This window comes from Solea senegalensis, linkage group LG9, assembly GCF_019176455.1.
Source record: "Solea senegalensis isolate Sse05_10M linkage group LG9, IFAPA_SoseM_1, whole genome shotgun sequence".
Lineage (NCBI taxonomy): Eukaryota > Metazoa > Chordata > Actinopteri > Pleuronectiformes > Soleidae > Solea > Solea senegalensis.
Genome location: NC_058029.1, coordinates 18,064,700 through 18,084,903, shown reverse-complemented (window position 1 = coordinate 18,084,903; position 20,204 = coordinate 18,064,700). Strand labels below are relative to the sequence as shown.

Sequence of the window (20,204 nt, the reverse complement as noted above, 5' to 3'; positions counted from 1 at the left end):
AACAAATCCAAATCATTTTTAACGTGAAAAATAAAGTCAGGTGTTTTTATCATTTAGAATGTTTGATTTAGTGATTTTAAATGTTTGACAATATCTGTGATATTAAGATTTAATGTTGTTTGAACTTCTCTGTATAATTGAATAATCCTAATAGCAGCACGTATCGCCTGCTCATTGGACGTCACTGTGACTGAATGAGGCCGGACGAGACCATTCGTCCAGTTTATCATACCTCCCCTAACATATATCACATCTGAGATTAATGGGCACCGACAGGCCTCCAGATTGGGATTATGGAGAGGATTATGAGTGTGCGTGGCTGAATTAGATGTTAAAGTCAACAATCTGGCTAATTTCAGCTCGGATTAGCCTTTTAATCGCACGGTGCTCGCCGCTGAATCCCCCCAACATCCGTGCCAGTGAAACGCCGAAGAGGCAGTGAGGATGCGGAGATGATTCCTGTGACGCTCCGATGGAAACCTGCGAAGATTCCGGAGTGGAAACAAAAATGACGATCACATTTGTTGCCAGGTTGGTTTTGTAGTCGTATGTCGTCGCCTGTTTAAAACTCGTTGGCCATGATTTTTCTGCGGAGGCTGGTGCAGCTGCTGGCGCTGCTCGTCCACAGCGGATGGTGGGGGGTCGCGCCGAACCCCACCGACGAGGGAGCACTCAGGGCCGGGCACGGCGAGCACGGAGAGCCGGGACACCAGGAGCCACACAAGGACTCTTACAGCACATTCGCCTCCGAGTTCCTCGAGTCCAGATATTTGTCTGATGATGGTGAGATTCTGATTCTGGTGCAGTTTCCACTAATGTAAGATGTGGTGGATTTGTTGTGTTGTGTTTGTTTACATGCGGACAAACTAACAAAGCACAGACTATAAACGGTTGATTTAGATACAAATACGTGTTATTTTAATGTATGTTGTTTATTTTGTCTTTCATACATTCACTCAACCTGTGTCCTCTGCACACGGCCTTCAGGACCCAGGCCAGCTCCTCTCTCTCGCTCTCTCTCTCTCTCTCTATCTCCCTCTCTCTTTCTCTCTCTCTCTCTCACACACACTCACACACACACATTTGTGCAGCATTCGACATAAGGACCCAAATAGACACAATACATTCCCTAGCCCCTACCTTAACCTTAACCATCACAATTAAGTGCCTAACCCTAACTCTAACCTTTACTCTTTACCTAACCTAAACCCAAATCTAACCCTAACCCTAAAACCAGGTCTTAACCCTGAAAAAGCCCTTTATAGATGAGAGGACCAGCCAAAACAAACCTAAACCAGAGCCGGAGTTTCTGCCTCAGTCGGGCCAAGCTTTGGTAAACAAGAGGATTACTAGTCCAGAAAAAGTTCATACCAGAAAAGGTTCTGAAGACACACATGTAAAAAAACACGTAGGACACTGCACTTCCATTAATTGAAACAGTATAAGCAAGCCATTATCCCTAACCTTAACCACAACCAGTTGATGTCTAACCATAAATCTTAGCGCTAAACTTTACCAGTTTCTCAGACAGGAGGTTCTGCCTCACTCGGACCAGGTTTGGTTTTCCTAAAGAGGTGAAAACACACACACACACACACACACACACGCACACAACACACACACACACACACACACACACACACACACACACACACACACACACACACACACACACACACACAGATGGTCTCTCCCTTGTTGGTCCTGTTGATTTCTAGAATCAGCATCCTTTGTGTCTTGTGTTGCTGGTTTCACAGGTTATCCGTTCCCCACGGCTCCTCCAGTGGATCCCTTTGCCAAGATCAAAGTCATCGACTGTGGAGTAACCAAAGGCTGCATAAGGTGAGGGAACATCAACTGGAGCTCTCTTGTGCTGAAAATAGGGCTTCAGTGCAGCTGTGTGTATCCTACATACTGTGTCCTGAACTAAATTCATTCATATATCCAAGTGCTTTACGTTGTCGCTGCTATAATCTGAATATTTTTGAGTGATACTTGTTTGTTTTTGTACGTGCAGGTATGGGAAGCCCGGCTGTGATGCAGAGACGTGTGACTACTTTCTCAGTTATCGTCGTATTGGTACAGACGTGGAGTATGAAATGAGTGCAGACACTGATGGCTGGGTGGCTGTAGGATTTTCCTCAGACAAGAAAATGGTGAGCAGTTGTTCAGGCTCTCAGACTGTTGAGAAATGTCTGATAATCCATAATCAGACACATGTATGGATGTGTTGAACACAAGTGGCAACCAGTCGTGACGTCACCCAGGGCTTCACCTGCAGCCAGGCTCCTGCGGGACGATACAAGCTGTCAATCACACACGTTATTGCAAGTTATTGCTGTTATTGTTTCTTTTTTCAGTGCTGGTACTCGCCTTTAATGCTCATGTTTAACATCATCAACCATTTTATTTGAAGGTTGGTGAATAACTCCAAGAATCTCCAGGAGTTAGCCGTAGGCATCGGTTCTGAAGAACTGAAGAAGCCTCTTGGATGAGAGATGAACAGTCCAGTTGCCTACGGCTAACACCTGGAGATAACTACGACGAAGAACCTTCACAGACGTGCCTTTCCGGGTGAAACATGTTCTCCCTTGTTATTTCCAGGGAGGAGACGACGTCATGGGCTGCGTTCATGACGACAACGGTCGCGTGAGGATCCATCACTTCTACAACGTGGGCCAGTGGGCCAAGGAGATCAAGAGGAACCCGGCCAGAGATGAAGAGGGCGTCTTTGAGAACAACCGGGTGACCTGCCGTTTCAAAAGGCCGCTGTATGTCCCCAGAGAGGAAACACTTGTGGATTTACACCTGTCATGGTATTACCTGTTTGCGTGGGGTCCGGCCATTCAAGGTGGGTCATCAAGCATATTTCAGCTGTTTTTGTGTGCGTTCGTTTCCTGTCTTTAATTCCATTTGTCTCCGTCCTACCTGTTCTGACAGGCTCCATCACAAGGCACGACATTGACAGTCCACCGGTCAGCGACCACATGATCAGTATCTATAAATATGAGGACCTCTTCATGCCTTCTGCAGTTTACCAGACCTTCAACTCTCCCCTCTGCTTACTGCTCATTGTAGCGCTTACCTTCTACCTGCTCATGGGGACACCATGATGAAGCACAGCAGAGCACAGCGTGGACAGAGAGAGAGACACTAGAGAAGATAAAGAAGCAATAAAAAACAAGTTTACATTTTGTTGGATGCCACAGTCATGTATTCTACTTTACTCACAGTGTTAAACGCATTAAATATGTCAGAGAAGGACACTGTATATCCATCAGTCTGAACTCTGAAGACTTTCCTAGAAAATAGTTATAAGAGGTCTGATAAAAGAGTAGTGTTAAAGTATAAATAGGAAGAATATTTTAAGTATTTATGATAGCATTCAAGTATTATAAAATATGAGGAATACACATGCCATGAAATAAATTTCACAAGTCTTCGAAAAATACTGCATGCACTGGAAAATCTGGGATTGGTTTGCTCCTGTTCCCTGCTGATGAGACGGCGGTGCCTCGTCACGAACTTGGCTACAACACAAAGGTTTCCTGAGGATAAATGGAAGCAAACAGTGGACGGCCATTTCACACACTCTGCCTGCTCTTTCAGTCACGCTTAGAAAAGAAAAGATGGGTTATTTGGTGGCTGGTGCAAACAAAATATAACTTCCATGGTTCTGAGGAACTGCAGACTGAGTGCATTTACTATACAAAAGGTTTTTGTTTGTTTTTTTTGACCCATGTTTAACGCACAACTTTGTCCCGGCAGTGACTGTTGGGTTTTTCACCAAACAGGAACAAATTGTGGATTTAAGAGTATTTTGTTTTGGGCATGGACTCCCCCCATATTACTGTAGCCTTTTGATCATTATTAAAATGACTGAATATAATAAAAGGCGTCCTTGTTTAGTGTGAAATCTGAGCTTATATAGTGTGTGTGTCTGTTATCGACCCATAAATACAGACATAACTGTAAACTAGTAACCACACTGGACAAAAATAGAACTTAAAATAACGCATATGGCCATAATTATATTACAGCCACTGTTTTTATAATATATAATTATAAGACATTCAAAATTCTGATGGCATAGATGGAATAAAAGGAAAAAAAATCTGCACATACCTTGTTTAAATTTGTAGATGTATTTTATTATATCACATTCATACTTAAAAAAAGAAAAATAAGAATATTTCTTTTTTATCAGATATTTAAACAAACATAGTAATAATAATAACAAAAAAATTCAAATTCATTAAACTACAGTAAATCCATTCTCTTTGGTTTTTAATGACAGTAAAGAACTGTGAGTGGTGGACAGGTTACATTTGTACTTGTTGCATAATTACTTTTATTTGCTTTCACTCTGCTTTTGAAAACGTGGGTCATACTGAGGACAGTTTCCTTCCCTTCTTTCCTATTATTTCTTTTATCCTCCCTGAGGAAAAGCACAATCACTACAGCTACATTTCCTCATCCTCACAGCTGCTGCCTCCTGATATGACCTCTATGAGCGGTCTGATCAGCTGCTGCACAGAGACCATTTCAGCGAAGTCTTCTGAGTCCACGTCCTCCAGATCAGGCAGATCATCAATAAGCAGTGAGCGGTGCAGTGGAAGGTGAATGGTTTCCAGCTGCTCGACATCTTTCAGCTCTGTCACCAACGGTCCTGGACCATATGTTGATGTATCTGCTTCAGGAGGAGCTGCCATGAGTAGAGGAGGCTGTTTCTTCTCACCCGTGTTTATCTGCATTCTCCCTGCCTCTTTCCTCGTGAACTGGAGAACACCTGGCTTGTTTTGTTGCTGTTTGTTGTCTCCTTCTTTGTGCGTCTCAGTAAAATGTTTCTGCTCTGGAGTCACGCGGCCTTTCTCTTCTCTCACCAGCAGCTGCTGTGGTTTGTACTGGTCCTGGACCTCTTTCTCTATTTGCTCTCTCAGCCACCCTTCACTTGGCTCCTGTGTCTGCTCTGTGAGTTCAGTTCTTAGGCTGCATTTGTGCGTCACTTGATTCTGCAAAAACTCTTCATGGGCATCCATGCAGTCCTGCTCAAAGGCTTGCATCTTCTCTTGGGATGAAGTCAAAATCTGGGTGTCGTGTTCTTCACAAAGAGTGGTGAAATCCTTATTTTCCCCTGAAACAAAACAGACAGGTTAGACTTAAATGCAAAGCCATGTTCACTCTCTATCTGTACATGTGAAATGCTGATTCATGTGCTCACCTTCCTCTTGTAGCTCTCCAAGTTCTCGTCTCTCATGAGCTTCTTTCTTAATCATTGCGATGGCATCCAAGCTGTCCTGAATTTTCCTCCTCTCCCGTGTTTCCCATTGCTCTCTTTCTTTGCGCTCCCCCTCCAGGCCGCCCACTGCCCACGCCTCTGCACATGCCCTTTCTTTGGGAAACACAGGACGATCGTCGAGAAAGGTGAGCTGCTTGAGACGAACAATCATAGTTCTCCTGTAGTTGGGGATTTTTTTGACCACATCATTTCCCATGAGCTTTAAGACTCGCAGCTCTGGCATGACCTCAAGGACGGAGAGGATCCCGGGGTCATTTAACAGGTTGTGGGACATGTCCAGCACACTGATGGTCAAACACTCACTCAAGTGCTCCGTGTCCTCCACAGTCTCCAGCCTGTTGTGGGTAATCTCCAGAGTGGACAGGTCAGGAAGGCTGGAGATGTTCTCTATTCTCTGGATGTAGTTGTTGGAGACATTCAAGGTGCAGAGTTTCTTCATGTGTTCAAGGTTTTCCAGCTTGTGGATGAGGTTCTGCTGAAGGAACAAGCAGCGCAGACCAGACTGTGCGTCCAGGTTCTCAATCTGCTGAAGCCCGTTGCTTTGCAGCCAGAGACACTTCAGACCTGTGTAATCCTCTAAATTCTCAATGGAGGAGAAGCCTTTGAAATGCAGGTACAGTGTGTCATTCAGGTAAGGTGTGACATAAAGTTTGTTCTGCTTACAGTTTTCTTTTAGGAATTTCTTCGTCATCCGTGGTCCCGACTGTTTTTCTGCTTTCTCTCCAGGCAGTTGTTTGTTATTTGTCTCATTATTCTGAGCTTCAACCTTTGTTATGACATCTCCTCCGTGTTCCTCTTTGTCACACATCGTTGTTTCTGTGTGGAGAGTGCTTGTTAATATTCGATGTCCCTTTTTAATCAGCTTGAGGCGAACTTCCCTTAGTCGTCTGCTCCTCTACCTAACGTTTGTGTTTGTTTCCATGGTAACGCGTGCTGGTCCGATTAGCAGTCTGGTTAGCCGGATGTTGTTTCTTGTTCCGTGTCGGACATTTTTACGTGTTGCAATGCGCCGCCAGTAGGGTCCGCACGTGAGTGAGCGCGCGCCCGCGCACACACACACCTAAAATTGTCAATTAATTATCTCTGCGTTCTTTCCTTTACGACAGTGTCCAGACAAAGTGGAATTAAACATAAAACAGTATTCTGAATTTGTGCGTTAGACTAACACAGGACTTAAATTAATTATTTTATAAGTTTACTTCAGAAAAGATACATTTTTATAATCACTGCATCAATATATCCATGTTTCTTGGTTGGACTCTAAGAAACCTCTAAGAAAGTGGATCCAGCAACTATTTAGCAAACATGTGTGGACCAAACATTTGACAGATTAACTACAAGAGCAGATCAAGACTTCCAAGGATCCAGAAGACTCTCTGGAGCTGTATGTAACTTTATCTGCTTATGTCACAGAGATATTCTTTCAATGTTGCATTGCAGCCAAATCCGTAATCTGGATCAAATCTGGATGAAATTTAATCTGACGAGTGTAGAATGATCTTGCACAGATATTGCAAGTTCTGTTCAAATCATGAGTTTTGACAGATTTTTTAATACAGTTTTGTCCATAATAAGAGGTTGTGAGCTCTTGAAAATGTGATAACGTTCTGTGACATCATCAGTGGATGAATTCTTACCAACAGGAACATACTTGGGTGACCACCTATCCATCACAAAACATTCAGATTGATCCATCTAGCAGACTTGCAGATGAAATCCTAACCTCCTTGGCAGAGGAAACACTAATTAAAGCTTTACTCGCGACAGTTCAAATGATGTTTATTGTGCATATTCTGTATTTTACAAAAACAACATGGCAACAGTACCAAATGAAGACTACAGTAAGAAACAATTGCTAAACCATGTTTGTTCCAAACCTGAACAACGTCACCAACCTCCCACTCTCAGGTACTTTACATAGTAACCCTGAATGATGGGATGTGTTGTATTACATTCATACAGCCTGTTAATTAAAGCTTTAAGTGATGTAAACTACTTTACTCTCAGTGGCCTGACTGTAATTTAAGAATGCGGTGGAGAAGTGCAAGAGCGGAGGAGGAGAGTAGAACTTAAACACAGTGTGATGGGTGTGAAACGTCTGAACTTGTATACAGAAAACATTTGGATGAAAGTCATAGCCATACCAAAAGTTGCAAAGTGCTCAGGAAAAACCTCCAAGTGTAAACGTCCTTCAATACTGACCAATCAGCTAAGAGGGTTAAAAATGGAAAGCGTGTGTGTGTGTGCGCACTCACGTAGTGTTTAGTAAAAACACAAACTTAAGCTTGTAATACATTTAAAAATGTAATAATAATAATAAAATAAATTCCTCCAGTTCCAGTTATCAGCTGATCCTGGGCTCAGATCAGACTCCATGAAACGAAAGTCATTCAATCTGAAGTCATCGTCAGTCTAAACCTGGAGTCATGAGAAAATCAAAGTCGTAACATTTTCAATGTTAAAACACACACAGAGTTAAAAGACAGTGTTGACAAAGCCTGGTCCAGGAGAGCAGGAGTGCTTGTCTTTGTAGAAGCAGGGTTGTGATGATGCAGACTCACAGCTTCCACCACTGAGGTGAGAAGCGTTCAAAATCAGCCGCCACTACAAACTCTACTTTGAGCCTCCGTGAGGAGAGAGGTAGGGAGTATAAACGCGGCGTGAGCCGGCGTGTGCAGGGTGGAAGTCCAGGGCCTTGTACATAAAACATTTCATTCAACACAATGAACATTTAACCATTTCTCAAAATTAAAAAAATCCATTCAGGCACATAATTCAGAAAGATGGCGTGATTTGCGTCATCATTGTCACCATTCATGAAGGCCAATGTCATGTCATTGGTCCATGTTCTGGATCGGGAAGTATCAGGGTCTTAAATGAGTGCAGACATAAGCAGGCAGCATCATGGGGGATCAGCCATGACGCTGCCATCACCTCTTGGTCAGAGTTAACTCCCGCAGCACAGGGGAGAGCTTCAGGATGGAGAGCTCTTCTGCTGAGGAATCAGCTAACAGGCAGCGATCCACAGGGACACGACTTCTAACTCTCACTCACTGGTCTTCTTCAGAACAGAAGGGGTGGAGTCTATGAACGGCCTGAAAGTGTTGACAAAAGCAAGTCGACAATGACAGCGTGGTTAGTGGCAGCTCGTCTGTCCACCATGTGTAAGAATCACAGAGAGTTTAAGTTTTTTTTTTTTAAATGAGTAAGGTGAGTAGCATACAGTTAATATATGAATGTATATAATTTGTTTTAAAATGTGGGTATAAGATCTTCTATGTTTTCTTAAGTTACTGAGAGTTGATGTGTTTCCCGTTTGGGGTTCATGTGCAGTTTGCTCCTCTTCAGTACAAGAGACAGAAAACTTGCCAACAACATTTATCTTTTAAGTTCCATGAGACATCGAAGCAAGAGAGCTGGGAGAGCTTGACTGCGAGAAACAGAGAGAGAAATGGAGAGTGAGTCACGGAGAATGGAACAAAGATGGAGAGAGCGAAGAAGAAGGATGGTGCCCGAGTAGTAGAGTTAGTCAACTTTCAACCTGAAGGTTGAGGATTCGATCCCTGGCTCTGCTAGTCTCCACTTAACCTAAAATTGCTCTTGAGAGACATTTTTAGCTTTTTAGACACATACATTAGCTGATTTTTTTCTATTTAGGCTCCAAGAGATTCTTGAGTGTTTCAGATGGAGGATCAATTTAATGTGGAAGTTATCTATACGTTTCTTGTGAAAAGCAGTATCAGGCACTGTTCCTAACAGATAATTGAATTAAATACACTTGTGTGATGTATCTTAGAGTATATCTAAAACTGACTTTGGGCCCCCCAAAATCTCTCTAGCCAAACACTGATTCCTCATGTGATTCTCAGGCCATTTCAGGTGCTGTGCTTACCTCATGGGGTGGAGAGGCCAAGTCGCCTGCACTGGTGTGGGCACTGCAGAGCTGGGGCTCATTAACATGGCACTGTAGATGTTGGCTGCCACCACCAGGATGCAGAGGAGGATGGGACCAATGATGGCACCCTCCAGACCCAAATAGTAGGCTCCTCCTGCCACTGCCAGACCTGTCAGATATGGGTGTCCACCACTGAAACAGAGAGACAAAAACCACCAGGACATGAATAACTAATAATAATAATAATAACAATAATAATAATAAACAAATAGAGTCACATGATATCTGGATATTGGAACTACATTGAACAAAGAGCAAACCCCTGCAATAGACAGCAGCAGTATGTTATTCTAAAGGAAACCAGACGGAACCCTGATGTTGTGCTGCTTTCATTAGGTGCATCACCTACAGTGATGGATTTTATAAAACATGACACAACACTGATTAAAGATTTCACCAACGGCAGGATTTGCTTCCAAATACTCACCCAGCTTGTATGATTTATGTTCCAATGACATACGACAACAAGGTGGGAACAACAGTGTTGCACAAACGTACCCAGAGATATCAGAGTAGATGGCCGTGTCTACAAAATAGGTGGGGAGCAGATGGCAGATCAGCAGCAGCACGGCCTTGACGCCTTCGCCCTGCGCCAACCACAGGTCACACACTGCCGGCAACGCCGCCCAGTAGGTTCCCAGGAACGGCACTGCACCCAAGATGGCAGCCAGAGCTTCAGACCAGGACATTTAGAGAGATTAGAAAAGTTTGGCTTGACAAGTGCACATAAAGACTTTGAACATGCTGACTCACCAGAAGGAATGAAGACGATGTTGATGCCAAAGATGGTGTGAGTGAGCCAAGTATAGAGGCCATAGAAGCCGGCCATTTTCAGAGAGGCATCAAAAACTCCTCTGTAATACAAACATGTGAGATATATTTATACATTCTGTAGCTTCTCCAACAAACACAAGATCATTTTTTTTAGCGTGTGACTAACCTGATAGCCTCTTCTACAGACTGGCCTATGATATTGGAGGAGGGTCCAGGCTGGGACAGCGGGGTCAGGCTGATCACCCATTTCACAGGTTTGTAATATTCACCACTGGAGCTCAGGAGGTAGAAGAGGGTGGTGAGAAAAATCACCTGCAGACAGAAAAGAGAAAGGAGAAGATTAAGGTTAAAATGAAGGTAAAATTTTTTTTAAAAGATATTTAGTCACAAACAAATAAATCAGAAGGTCACTGAGGGTCAGAAGCTTGTGCAGTAACAGAAAGGCCTCTTTCTGTTACTGCAAGAAAACTAATCCTTGATAACTGGTTAATTGTATTCTGAAAACAGAATGTGTTGTGACCTACAAAGTTCAAAATGTGATATTTAATAGACTTAACTATTAATCTTTTATTAACAGTAGAACATAATTGTCAAAAACCTGCAAACAGATCCAGGGAGCAGTTGTATTAACTGTGCTTCTTTCTCTCCTGTGTAATAAAACCTCCAGAAAGCCTGCTGTATTTACCGCACTACACAAACACAGCTGAACCAAACAAGCCAGTGTTATGGTTTATAGCAGTGACTGTTTCATACCAGACTCAGGGCAAAGTTAAGCAGAGCTGTGCCGCTGTAGAACAAGACAGTGAAGAGGGTGGTGGCTGTGGAGATGAGGAGGCTGAGGTTCCTGCTCATGACCACCCAGAGAGACTCCAGGATCTACAAGAAACAACCAGGTGACAGTGAACACATCATCCACGAGGAAAGTTTGAGACACAGTGATTTAGGAGCTGTTGCTGCAACTGTTAGAGGACAGTTCATTCAGTGCTGACATGCAGCACAGCGTGCAGCTAAAAAGCATTTACTAATATAAATATCAACTCAGAATTGACCTAGAATTTAGACTTTAGCCAGTGTTTTCACAGTAATATAGTATTAGACAGACTGCTAAATCAATGGAAACAAAACATATGCAAATCCTCTATGTCATAAAAACAAACATACAGTAGTAATCCAGACAAATCCACACTTACAGAGAGCAGAGTCTCAATATTGTCCTGTAGGAATGAGGCAATGTCCTTCCAGTCCAGAATGTCCACTAACCAGCTGTTCTGTCTCTGAATGATCTTGTGTCCACGGTGGCGTCCAGAGTGGGTCACATTCTGGAAAACACATGAAATACGTCATGACTTTGACATTTCAAGCCACAGTAAAAAATGTTCTCTCTTTAGCTTACCTTCACAAACCAGGAGTGGTACAACCGGTCCCAAAGCTCCAAAACCTGTTTCTCAATTACTGCTGTGTTGTTCACTTTGTCTCCTAACATCTTTTGAAGCTGCACATGGGAAAAGAAACACAGAAAGATTTGTTCCACGTCTGGAGGTTGTGGTTTGATTTTCTTCCCATTTGATGCGAGATGAATCAGTGACAGTCATAATTCCCACCTTGTGTGTTATCCATTCTCTCCCATGTTGATAAACATTAGTAGCAGCTGAATTCAGAGCCTTCTGGACCACACGAGCCTCCGGAAGCCAACTAGAAAAACGATGGTGTCAAAAAGAATGAAAGGTGTTCAGATGGTGAAACGTCATAAAATCCAAAACATGAAGAAAAAGATTTAACTGTCTTACTTTGCCCATTCTGGATGGTTAGACACAGTCTCATTGATGAGATTACCAGTTACCTCGATGATTTGAACGCTCTCATGATGAACCTAGGAGGATAAAAACAAAACGGTTCCTGTTGTTATTCAAAACCATGTGCCACTCAAAGACAGCGGTGTCATTCAGCAGAGCAGAAACAGAACCATAGCAGTCAGCAGCAGCGCCATCAGCAGGGTCCCTGTGACCAGGAGGAAGATGATGAAGATGCTGATGATTTTATCCAGAGATCGCTCCAACCCCACGATGATCTGCACGGAGAAGACGGAGGAGACACAGAAGCAGAGAGGTGGTAGAGTACAGGCACAAAGTCAGTGATGCTCTGAAGTGGATGAAAACATACAGTGATCAGACACATGGAGAAACCTGTGTTCTTCCCATGTGAAGAGGCCATTTTGGATCTAAAGGCTGCTCTTTTCTGCCATAGTTGACCTCTACACATACTTACACTCACACAACGTTGCATTTCAGGGCAGAAAACATGCGACTGAAACACTTGGGCTGTGTGACCTTTGTGCCTCTTTTATTGCGTACGTTCTGTTGTCACCTTCTTCAGTTCTTAACTCAGGTTTCTCAATGATCCAAAACTGTATCAACAGCAAACTCATAACTGCTATTAATCATCGTTTGTATGAGTTTGTGACCATGAGTGAAAATAAAGTTAGAGGAAGAGGCTGTGTTAACGCTCCTAACCACATATTACCTAAACACAAGAGATCACTAATGAAGTTATTGACAGGCCACACAAAAGTAAAACACAAAAACTTATGTAAGTCGAAATAAATCTCTGAGTTAAACCACTGCTTCCATGATCTCAACAAAAATCACCTTTGTAAAATAACTTTCAAGGTCACATGAATGAAATAGCAATTTTATGTTATGTTATAAGTCCTGAATAAGGAAAAAACCTCTGCTTCTGGCTGTTTTAATATTGTGGTCAACCCACAACAGTCATAGTGTACAAATGATAAGGTCAAATGCCTGCAATAACTACATTGCTGAAACAGCCATGTGACATTATGACGCCCTTTTATACCACAGTTCAAGTCAAAGGTTTTCCAGGCTTAGACCAGGGTTCAAAATCTTAACAGAACCTTTTTTCTCTACACTGAAAAGACAAAATAATATCAATGTGCTTGTCTACAACACGCACCACCCATAACCGAGGAAATAAAACTAAAAAACAGATCACAAGTTTAGTTTCTTTTAAAAGGAAAGTACTCATCAATAGTTAACATGACTCACTCAGGGATAAATGATGCATTGACTGGAGACCGTCAGACACAGATTAAGTAGTATTTATAACAGCAGGACAGTTCATGTGGGACCGACTCGAAATAAAACTCAGTGCCTCCATCATCCTCTGTAATCTTATGGTTTACTGAAAACATTATTTAAAAAATTATGCAACACAGGAAATAGTGGAATCAGTCAATTAAAGCTTTGGGTCTTTTCAAGGGATAGTAAAAAAAATGATTTCTGTATTTTTATAATTTAAAAAGGTCCAGTGTGTAAGAATTAGTGACATCTAGTGGGGAGAAAACAGAATGCAACAAAAGCTTTGTCCGTGAATGGCAATGGTCTTCACGTACCAGAAGGATAGTCTCTCTTCTTTGTTTGCATAGTAACGCGAAACACATATTTTGGCTGGTTAGTTTGTTCGGGCTGCTGTAGAAAAAAGGCGACACAAGATGGAGGCCTCCATAAAGGTTTATATAAAAGGCTTATTCTAAGGCTACAAAATCACACCATTTTATTTGTGATAACTTCTGCTAATAAACCCTCCTAAACGTTACAAACTGGACCTTGAAGCAAAGCAAAACCGGAAAACTGAAGCATCAGGAGGAAACAGACACGTGGACATAGACAGAAGTCACAGAACTGCACCTCTACAGTCGTCATGTTTACAGCGTCTTGCACAGACACCTGTTATCTCTCTGGTTCTATATTTGGTGATGTGTGTTGTTGCTAGGAGGTTCCAAAGTCAATGATTTTTAACCTGTATACATAACAATAAAAGGTTTGAAATTAACTGTACAGCCACAGGTAGTGACCATTAAAACCATGGACTGTATGTAAAAATGAACACAGACTTCTGATTGCAAAACTCACATTTTAAAGCCTCCAGGTTTGCCATATCAGACATATATTGGACGATCACTCAGGTGTCTGTCCCAGAGACTTCTATTCAAATGGAGTGGTTTGTAACCGGAGGAGTTGCCCACTGGTAACTAACTGCTACTTCTGTCCAGGCTACTTCGGGCTTCCCTTTTCAAACCAGAAGTCTAAGTCCATTTTCATATAGTCTTTGACTAACATGAGACTTAAAATCATCCTTTCTCATCAGCAGTTTTCAGAAACACTGCCCAACTCTCCCACTCTGCTCTGCTCTGTCTGCCAGTCTCCTCTCTGAGCTCAGACACTCTCAAGCCAAACCAGCAAGTTAGATCAAAGCAGGGAAGCTACAGACGAGGATGAAGGACCAAACAGTCCCACTTCCCACAACTGTAGCTTCCTGTGAAATGTCAAAGCAAGAAGCGGGAGGGGGGGAAGCAGCAAGAGGGCAGACATAGAGGCCGGGTGAGAGGGTGATAACAGTGACAACACAGTGGTAATGCGCCAGTCCAAGCTACTACAAGGTGTGTTCACACCTTCACACACACACACTCACATATACTGTATAGGCAAGTTCATTCTTTATCCTCATCTCTCATTTCCTCTTAAACCAAACACTCTTACTGTCAGTCAATAGTTCTCTCACCACCCTTCTTCTCAGAGTCATTACCTGCTTGTTAAGCCAAGGCCAGAGCTTGGAAGGAGACAAAGAGACATTTGGAAGATTATTACCCGAAAAAGAAAGTGTGCAGCAGTCAATCACATGTACCCATGCAACAAGACCACATCTTCTGTTTGGGTACAGGAAGTGAGGGGTCAGGAAGTGGCAGGTAAGACTGATTTACTGACCATACGTGTCATAGAGTGTCCGGTGCACATCACTGTGATTAAAAACACAACTGCATCCCAGAATCAACAGAACAAAGATATCTTTTAGAGTTCAATCACTCTATTCAAACACTAATGTTATTGGAATAAGAAAATGATTTGATATTGGCCAGTAAGGGTGGTAAAAGAAGAAATAATCCTCACTCCGTTCATTTGTTATGGTCCTAAACGATACAACCAGCAGATATGGAGAACCATTATTACTCTGCTTACCTCTGGTCCTTCCTGTGTCTGTGTGCAGTGTGGTGCTGGGTAACGCGTGGTAACACATGTTTATCAGAGTTTATGAGGAAACGTTGTTGGAGGAGACGAGTGAAACTGAACAGAATCAACAAGTCAAGGTCAAGAAAGGGCCTAGAATTTAAATCATTTCACTGAAGCTGAAATGCACTGTGGGGCAAAGAGGAACTGCAGGGTCTGTGAGCCCTCTTTCTAGTGAAATCAAAGACAGAGAAAAAAAAGAAACTGCACTGGCGGCACAGCAGTCAGAGGCCTTACCTTGGTGTCGATACGAAGCAGGAACTGTACTAGGCCTTTGATTGGTCCAGGCAGCAGGGCCTCCTCCCGCTCACCTCCGAACTTCTCCAGCACTGTCCACCATGAATACAGAGTCCGCTCTGCAAAGCCCATGAGGCCAAAATGGACCACCAGCTTCTTCAGCACCCACACTGCAATGCAACACCAGCCTCAGTATAACATATAAACAAATATGTCATATGTACTGCACACGTGTGTGTGTGTGTGTGTGTGTGTTACCAGCCACAGGGATAGGCAGGAGTTTGAGGATCCAGAGGTTGAGCCAGACCTGAACCAGAACTATGGCCCAGACCAGTATTATAAAGTAGATATCACTGGCTCTGTGGGGGTTTTTCTTTTTCTGGAAGAAGCCGGCAGAAAATGAACGAGAGCCCTGCAGAAACCCAGGGGTGGCAGGTTCAGGGCCCACAGACTGCACACCATCTTGGGATAAATGAGAGACATAAAAGACTGTGGCCAAATAGTGAAGCAAAAGAAGAGGATGTTTTAGCTATTAAGTGTTGGTCTTATTAATGAATATTTAACTTCACTTCTTATCATGACTTTGGGTTTAATGTCCACTTAATCCAGAAGAAATGTTGCTTGGTTAGCCACAGTTGTTATTGACTGACAGTGACAGCCAAATATCCACAGTCACAGAGATGTTTCCTCTAGATTAGTTATGGTGTTGTAGCATATGTATGAGTGGTGGTGCCAGCAGTAAAAATATCAGTGATGTTTCAGGGTGAACTGAAAGTGTCTTACCTGTGCTACAGTTTTCACTGGACTCAGTTTTCAGATGAATGTTGCTACAGGAGATGGCCATGTAAATGGTATTAGCAGCAAATGACAACACCTGGCCCGACAGCTCACCTGAGCAGACGAAGAGAGACAAAGAAATATTAAGGGTGTGATCTGATGTTCCTAACAGGACACAAAGTGTTGCAGGTCACTTTTGTTTTAGAACAAATATGGTCAAATAAAAATAGAGACCAGATGAAGCTGAATCTATTGAGCATCAGGGATAAGAAATAATAAAAAGTCACACAGAAGGTTCAAAGGTTTAAAGTGATGACTTAACAGCCTATGTTAGTATGAATGTTGAGCAATTTGAGGTTCAGAGAAGGGCTGGGTGTCAATACTATATCAATTTGATTCCAATTCTATATTTCAGTTTTATACCAAATTTACTTGGTTGTGAAAGTGATTTTTCAAGGAATTAATTGTGCAGGTTGTACACAATTTGGAAATCTCATATCCCCATGCATTATTAAACATATTAACATTACATTTAAGTAGTTACATTAATGCACATTCAGTTCAAAATAAACAAACAAGAAGTGCATCAGAGCGTTTGAAGTAATTACTAAGTAAAGCCCAGTAGAGGGTGCTGCATCCATGCCTTCTAATGTTCTAATGTTAACCTTGATAGAACTTGATCATATAAAGACTGACATTACTCTGGTTTCAGTGGCAGGGAAACAGGAAAACTGCAATGGATCATTAAATTCAAGACAGTTCACTTGACTTGACATAAAGACTAGAAACAAGGGAAACGGGTAACTTAACTCAAATTTAACAAACACCAACTATCTGTACTCCATACTTAATACAATCAGTTTTGTGTCCATAAATCATCACCTCTGCCAGGAACAGGTGGTTTCTCCTGGGATCCCACGATGAGGAGAATAACCACGCTCACAAATATGGGCACTCTCCATGAGCCGGTCAGAGACACTGAAAACAGAACTCAGTGTTATACAGTAACCCTGTGTCTCTTTGACATGCATGATGCTTTGCTGACATACCGGTTATCACTTGGAGATGATGCTGACATTGTGGCAAATATTTACTAAGACAATAATGATCTTTTTTTCTTCTGAGTCACTTTTTTAACACTGCCTGCCTGCAGAACAAGAAGTTTTGTGTGTGCTAAAAATATCTATGACTTCCACAACTTACAAATTCACTTTGCATGTGCCTTGTGCCAAAGTCCTGTGCGCTGCCGCGCTCTCTTTTTCAGCTAAAAAACAGAATCAGCTACTTGTACTTGTTTACAGAAATCCATCTTAGTTTCTTTAAGCTGCGTCGTGCAAGTAAGTCTAACTGTGAGGAAATCATCTCAAGCACGAAAGTATCTCATCTCTGCCCTCACCTATGTAGAAGAGGAAGATGACCCAGACAGGAAGAGCCAGAGCCTTCAGGTAGCGCTCGGTTTGAGGACTCCACTTGAAACAAACCGCCAACAAGTAGCCAAACACTGCAGTGCACACCTTACAACACAAAAAAACAACCAAAAAAAATTGTTATTGCAGGTTTTGCTTTCTACATTTAAATTCTAGGTGAAAGGAGTTGCTATAAAAATGATAATTAGGCCAAGCTTTTGAGATCTGAACTGAGGTGAATGTAGAGAATTCCTTACACCCCTACTGAAGAAGAATTTAGTTTGATAAAACCACATAAAAACCACCTTTCATTGTAATCTCTTATCATGTCCCCATTCATAGACAGAGTCCCTGTGTCGGGCTCCTTCCGTATTCAGTAAAAACGACACACACACTTCCTGAGGAGGAGGAACATTTAATACAATTTGTATCGAGTCAAGGAGACGCTGAGCTCAGGCCCCTCGTGATATTTTAGAATAATAAAGGTATTGAAAGTGCAGGAAAATAGATTAGGTTCTGTGAAAAGTTTTGGCACATACACAAACTTTCTGCTTTGAGTTTAAACAAATTAGACTCTGTTGATGATTTCAAGGAGCAAAAACTTGACACTGTAAGAAAGGCTTTTATGGGTTTGTACCATAAAACTTGTTTAAACCTGCCATTATACATTTGGTCCATGTCAGACTGTCATAGAAATATGTGGCAAAATCCATATGTTTACATCCCTAATGTTGCGTATAAATTATAATTTGCCACACTAAGGTTTTGGGATGTGATTCAAGGATGTTATATGTTTAGAGTTAGGAGATGTCATCCTGTCATATAAACACGACATGTTTTACTCCCTCATGGTCTAAACTCAAACTGGCATTGAACCCTAGGATAGACTGTACATGAGCTGCACCAAGAGTCTTGTAAACAGATCTATACCAAGGCTTTATTTCCTTTTTGATTTGCCACTGTGAATCATAATAAGAGTATTACAGTCATGTACATCAAACATTAATCCCTGCTTTTAAAAGCACTAGTACTTCTTACATTTACAAAACGTATCTTCTTTTTCTATTTTTAGGGCACAAGTGCTAAGGCTGCAACTCATGATTATCTTCATAATTGATTAATCTGTCACTTTAATAATAATAATTAATTCCATATTGCATGTTTTTGTACTGTGGGAGGAAACCATAGAACCTGGAGCAAACCCAGGGACACACAGGGAGAACATGCAAACTCCATGCAGAAAGGCCCTTGTTCTGACCAGGAGCTAAGAAACCAGAAAATATTCACATTTATGATTATCAATAGCTGACTATTCATTTAATAATCAATTAATAGAGTAATTGTTTCAGCCCTACTGAGCACTGAGTGTTTTTATTTCATTTTTTATTTGGCCCATAGCTTAAGTTCTCAGTTAAAGTGTGTAATGCCCCAAACAATGATATGTTCTATACAGAAAACATGTAGTTAAGTTGTTGAGTAGGCATAGCTGCACGAGTGCATGGTCATGAAAATGAATCAATGTCAAAGAAAAGGTTTTCTTCAATTAATAATTAAGAATGGTGACTTTTTTCACTTGAGCTCCTGTCGCTGAAATGTGTGTACCCGCCACTGTTGTTGACCATCATGTGTGACCCCTCTCTCTGTAAATACATATCGACAATCTGAGTTGAGAGGCAGCTCCAGCTGACCTCACTGACACTGTCTGACAGACACACAGAGGACCTACTGTCACTGTCCAACTCCATTCACTCACCCACGCGGCGTGGAAACAGTCGAGCGCGGCCCCGATGATCCCACAGACGTGCCCGAGGATCACCTGCATGCCGATGACGCTCCAGAAATAATAGAGGAAGTAAAGCAGGGGCACCCCTGCTCCTATCGCCAGCAGCACAGTGAGCCTCTCCAGCACTAGCCTGCCCATCGCCTCCACCCCATAGTTCACACACCACACCGGGATTAACAGTGTCCCCAACACGATGGGTGTCCCACTGTCCTGCAGGCCGCTGAGCCACGAGCGCCCAATTCTGGCTAGGGAGTGTTTGAACGGGTGGAGGAAGGTTCCACAGAGAACTGCCCAGAGCAGCGGGCGCAGGAAGGCCTCCAGGATGAAGTAGACCAGCACAGCTGCCCCGCAGCAGATAGCTACAAAGATCATCGCCCCCGTGTTGTAAAAAGCCTGTTTGATGTTTTTGTCAAACTTTAGGGACGAAGGCTGTGTCAGTAGCTGGCTCATCATCCCAACGGCCGGCTGCACGCTCTCGGAGAAAGAGACAGAGTGTGGCCGCGCAATGCGAGGAGTCTCCGGCGGGAACGCAGCGGCAGACTCCGCCGCCGCCGAGTCCTCTTCGTCTGCCATGTCCTGAGTCTCTGTCGGTACCAGTGTCTCTTCCCCGGGAATGTACCGCGTGAACAAACAACATATGACGCAGCAGTGACGAAACCATGGAGACCTTCTTCTTAATTTTTGCTCCGTTTGGTAAACAGCTCGTAATAAACTAGCGCCTCCCAGTGTTCCCCTGAACAGCTCTTACCACTGCGGTCATGCCAGCCGCCGCTTTGAATCTGTAGCGCATCTATTCCTGCACTTACGGTACCCCCAAATCCCTCCCACTGTCTAAGTGCATACTGGATCATGGATCATTCCCTGAGAAATTCATTAAATGAATCCTTCAGAG

The 20,204-nt window shown here is 42.6% G+C and overlaps 3 protein-coding genes across 5 annotated transcripts; 1 reads left to right on the top strand and 2 right to left on the bottom strand.

The window, feature by feature from the left end:
* The first annotated feature begins 219 nt into the window (after positions 1-219).
* LOC122774250 (DOMON domain-containing protein FRRS1L) lies at positions 220-3,889 on the top strand. 2 transcript variants are annotated; one of them, XM_044033354.1, is made up of 5 exons: positions 220-783; positions 1,749-1,842; positions 2,018-2,156; positions 2,605-2,851; positions 2,941-3,889. In XM_044033354.1, exons 1-5 carry the CDS (start codon positions 579-581, stop codon positions 3,111-3,113), a joined length of 858 nt encoding a protein of 285 aa, XP_043889289.1. In that variant the 5' UTR covers positions 220-578; the 3' UTR covers positions 3,114-3,889. The 2 variants fall into 2 exon arrangements, with proteins under 2 accessions (XP_043889289.1, XP_043889290.1); XM_044033355.1 differs by having other exon boundaries at positions 221-783; positions 1,758-1,842.
* A 321-nt stretch (positions 3,890-4,210) lies between these two features.
* On the bottom strand, positions 4,211-6,237 carry LOC122774942 (dynein axonemal assembly factor 1-like). Its single transcript, XM_044034557.1, has 2 exons — positions 5,222-6,237; positions 4,211-5,134 (listed from the first exon to the last, which is right to left on the bottom strand). Exons 1-2 carry the CDS (start codon positions 6,105-6,107, stop codon positions 4,464-4,466), a joined length of 1,557 nt encoding a protein of 518 aa, XP_043890492.1. The 5' UTR covers positions 6,108-6,237; the 3' UTR covers positions 4,211-4,463.
* An 824-nt stretch (positions 6,238-7,061) lies between these two features.
* On the bottom strand, positions 7,062-20,062 carry tmem245 (transmembrane protein 245). 2 transcript variants are annotated; one of them, XM_044034271.1, is made up of 18 exons: positions 19,283-20,062; positions 17,520-17,637; positions 17,006-17,101; positions 16,130-16,237; positions 15,605-15,808; positions 15,347-15,516; positions 14,631-14,654; positions 11,992-12,096; positions 11,816-11,898; positions 11,630-11,720; positions 11,422-11,520; positions 11,219-11,347; positions 10,782-10,904; positions 10,195-10,340; positions 10,008-10,108; positions 9,753-9,927; positions 9,192-9,386; positions 7,062-8,394 (listed from the first exon to the last, which is right to left on the bottom strand). In XM_044034271.1, the coding sequence occupies exons 1-18, from the start codon at positions 19,883-19,885 to the stop codon at positions 8,346-8,348; spliced, it is 2,619 nt and encodes an 872-aa protein (XP_043890206.1). In that variant the 5' UTR covers positions 19,886-20,062; the 3' UTR covers positions 7,062-8,345. The 2 variants fall into 2 exon arrangements, with proteins under 2 accessions (XP_043890206.1, XP_043890207.1); XM_044034272.1 differs by lacking the exon at positions 14,631-14,654 and having other exon boundaries at positions 19,283-20,061.
* Between the last annotated feature and the right edge of the window lie 142 nt (positions 20,063-20,204).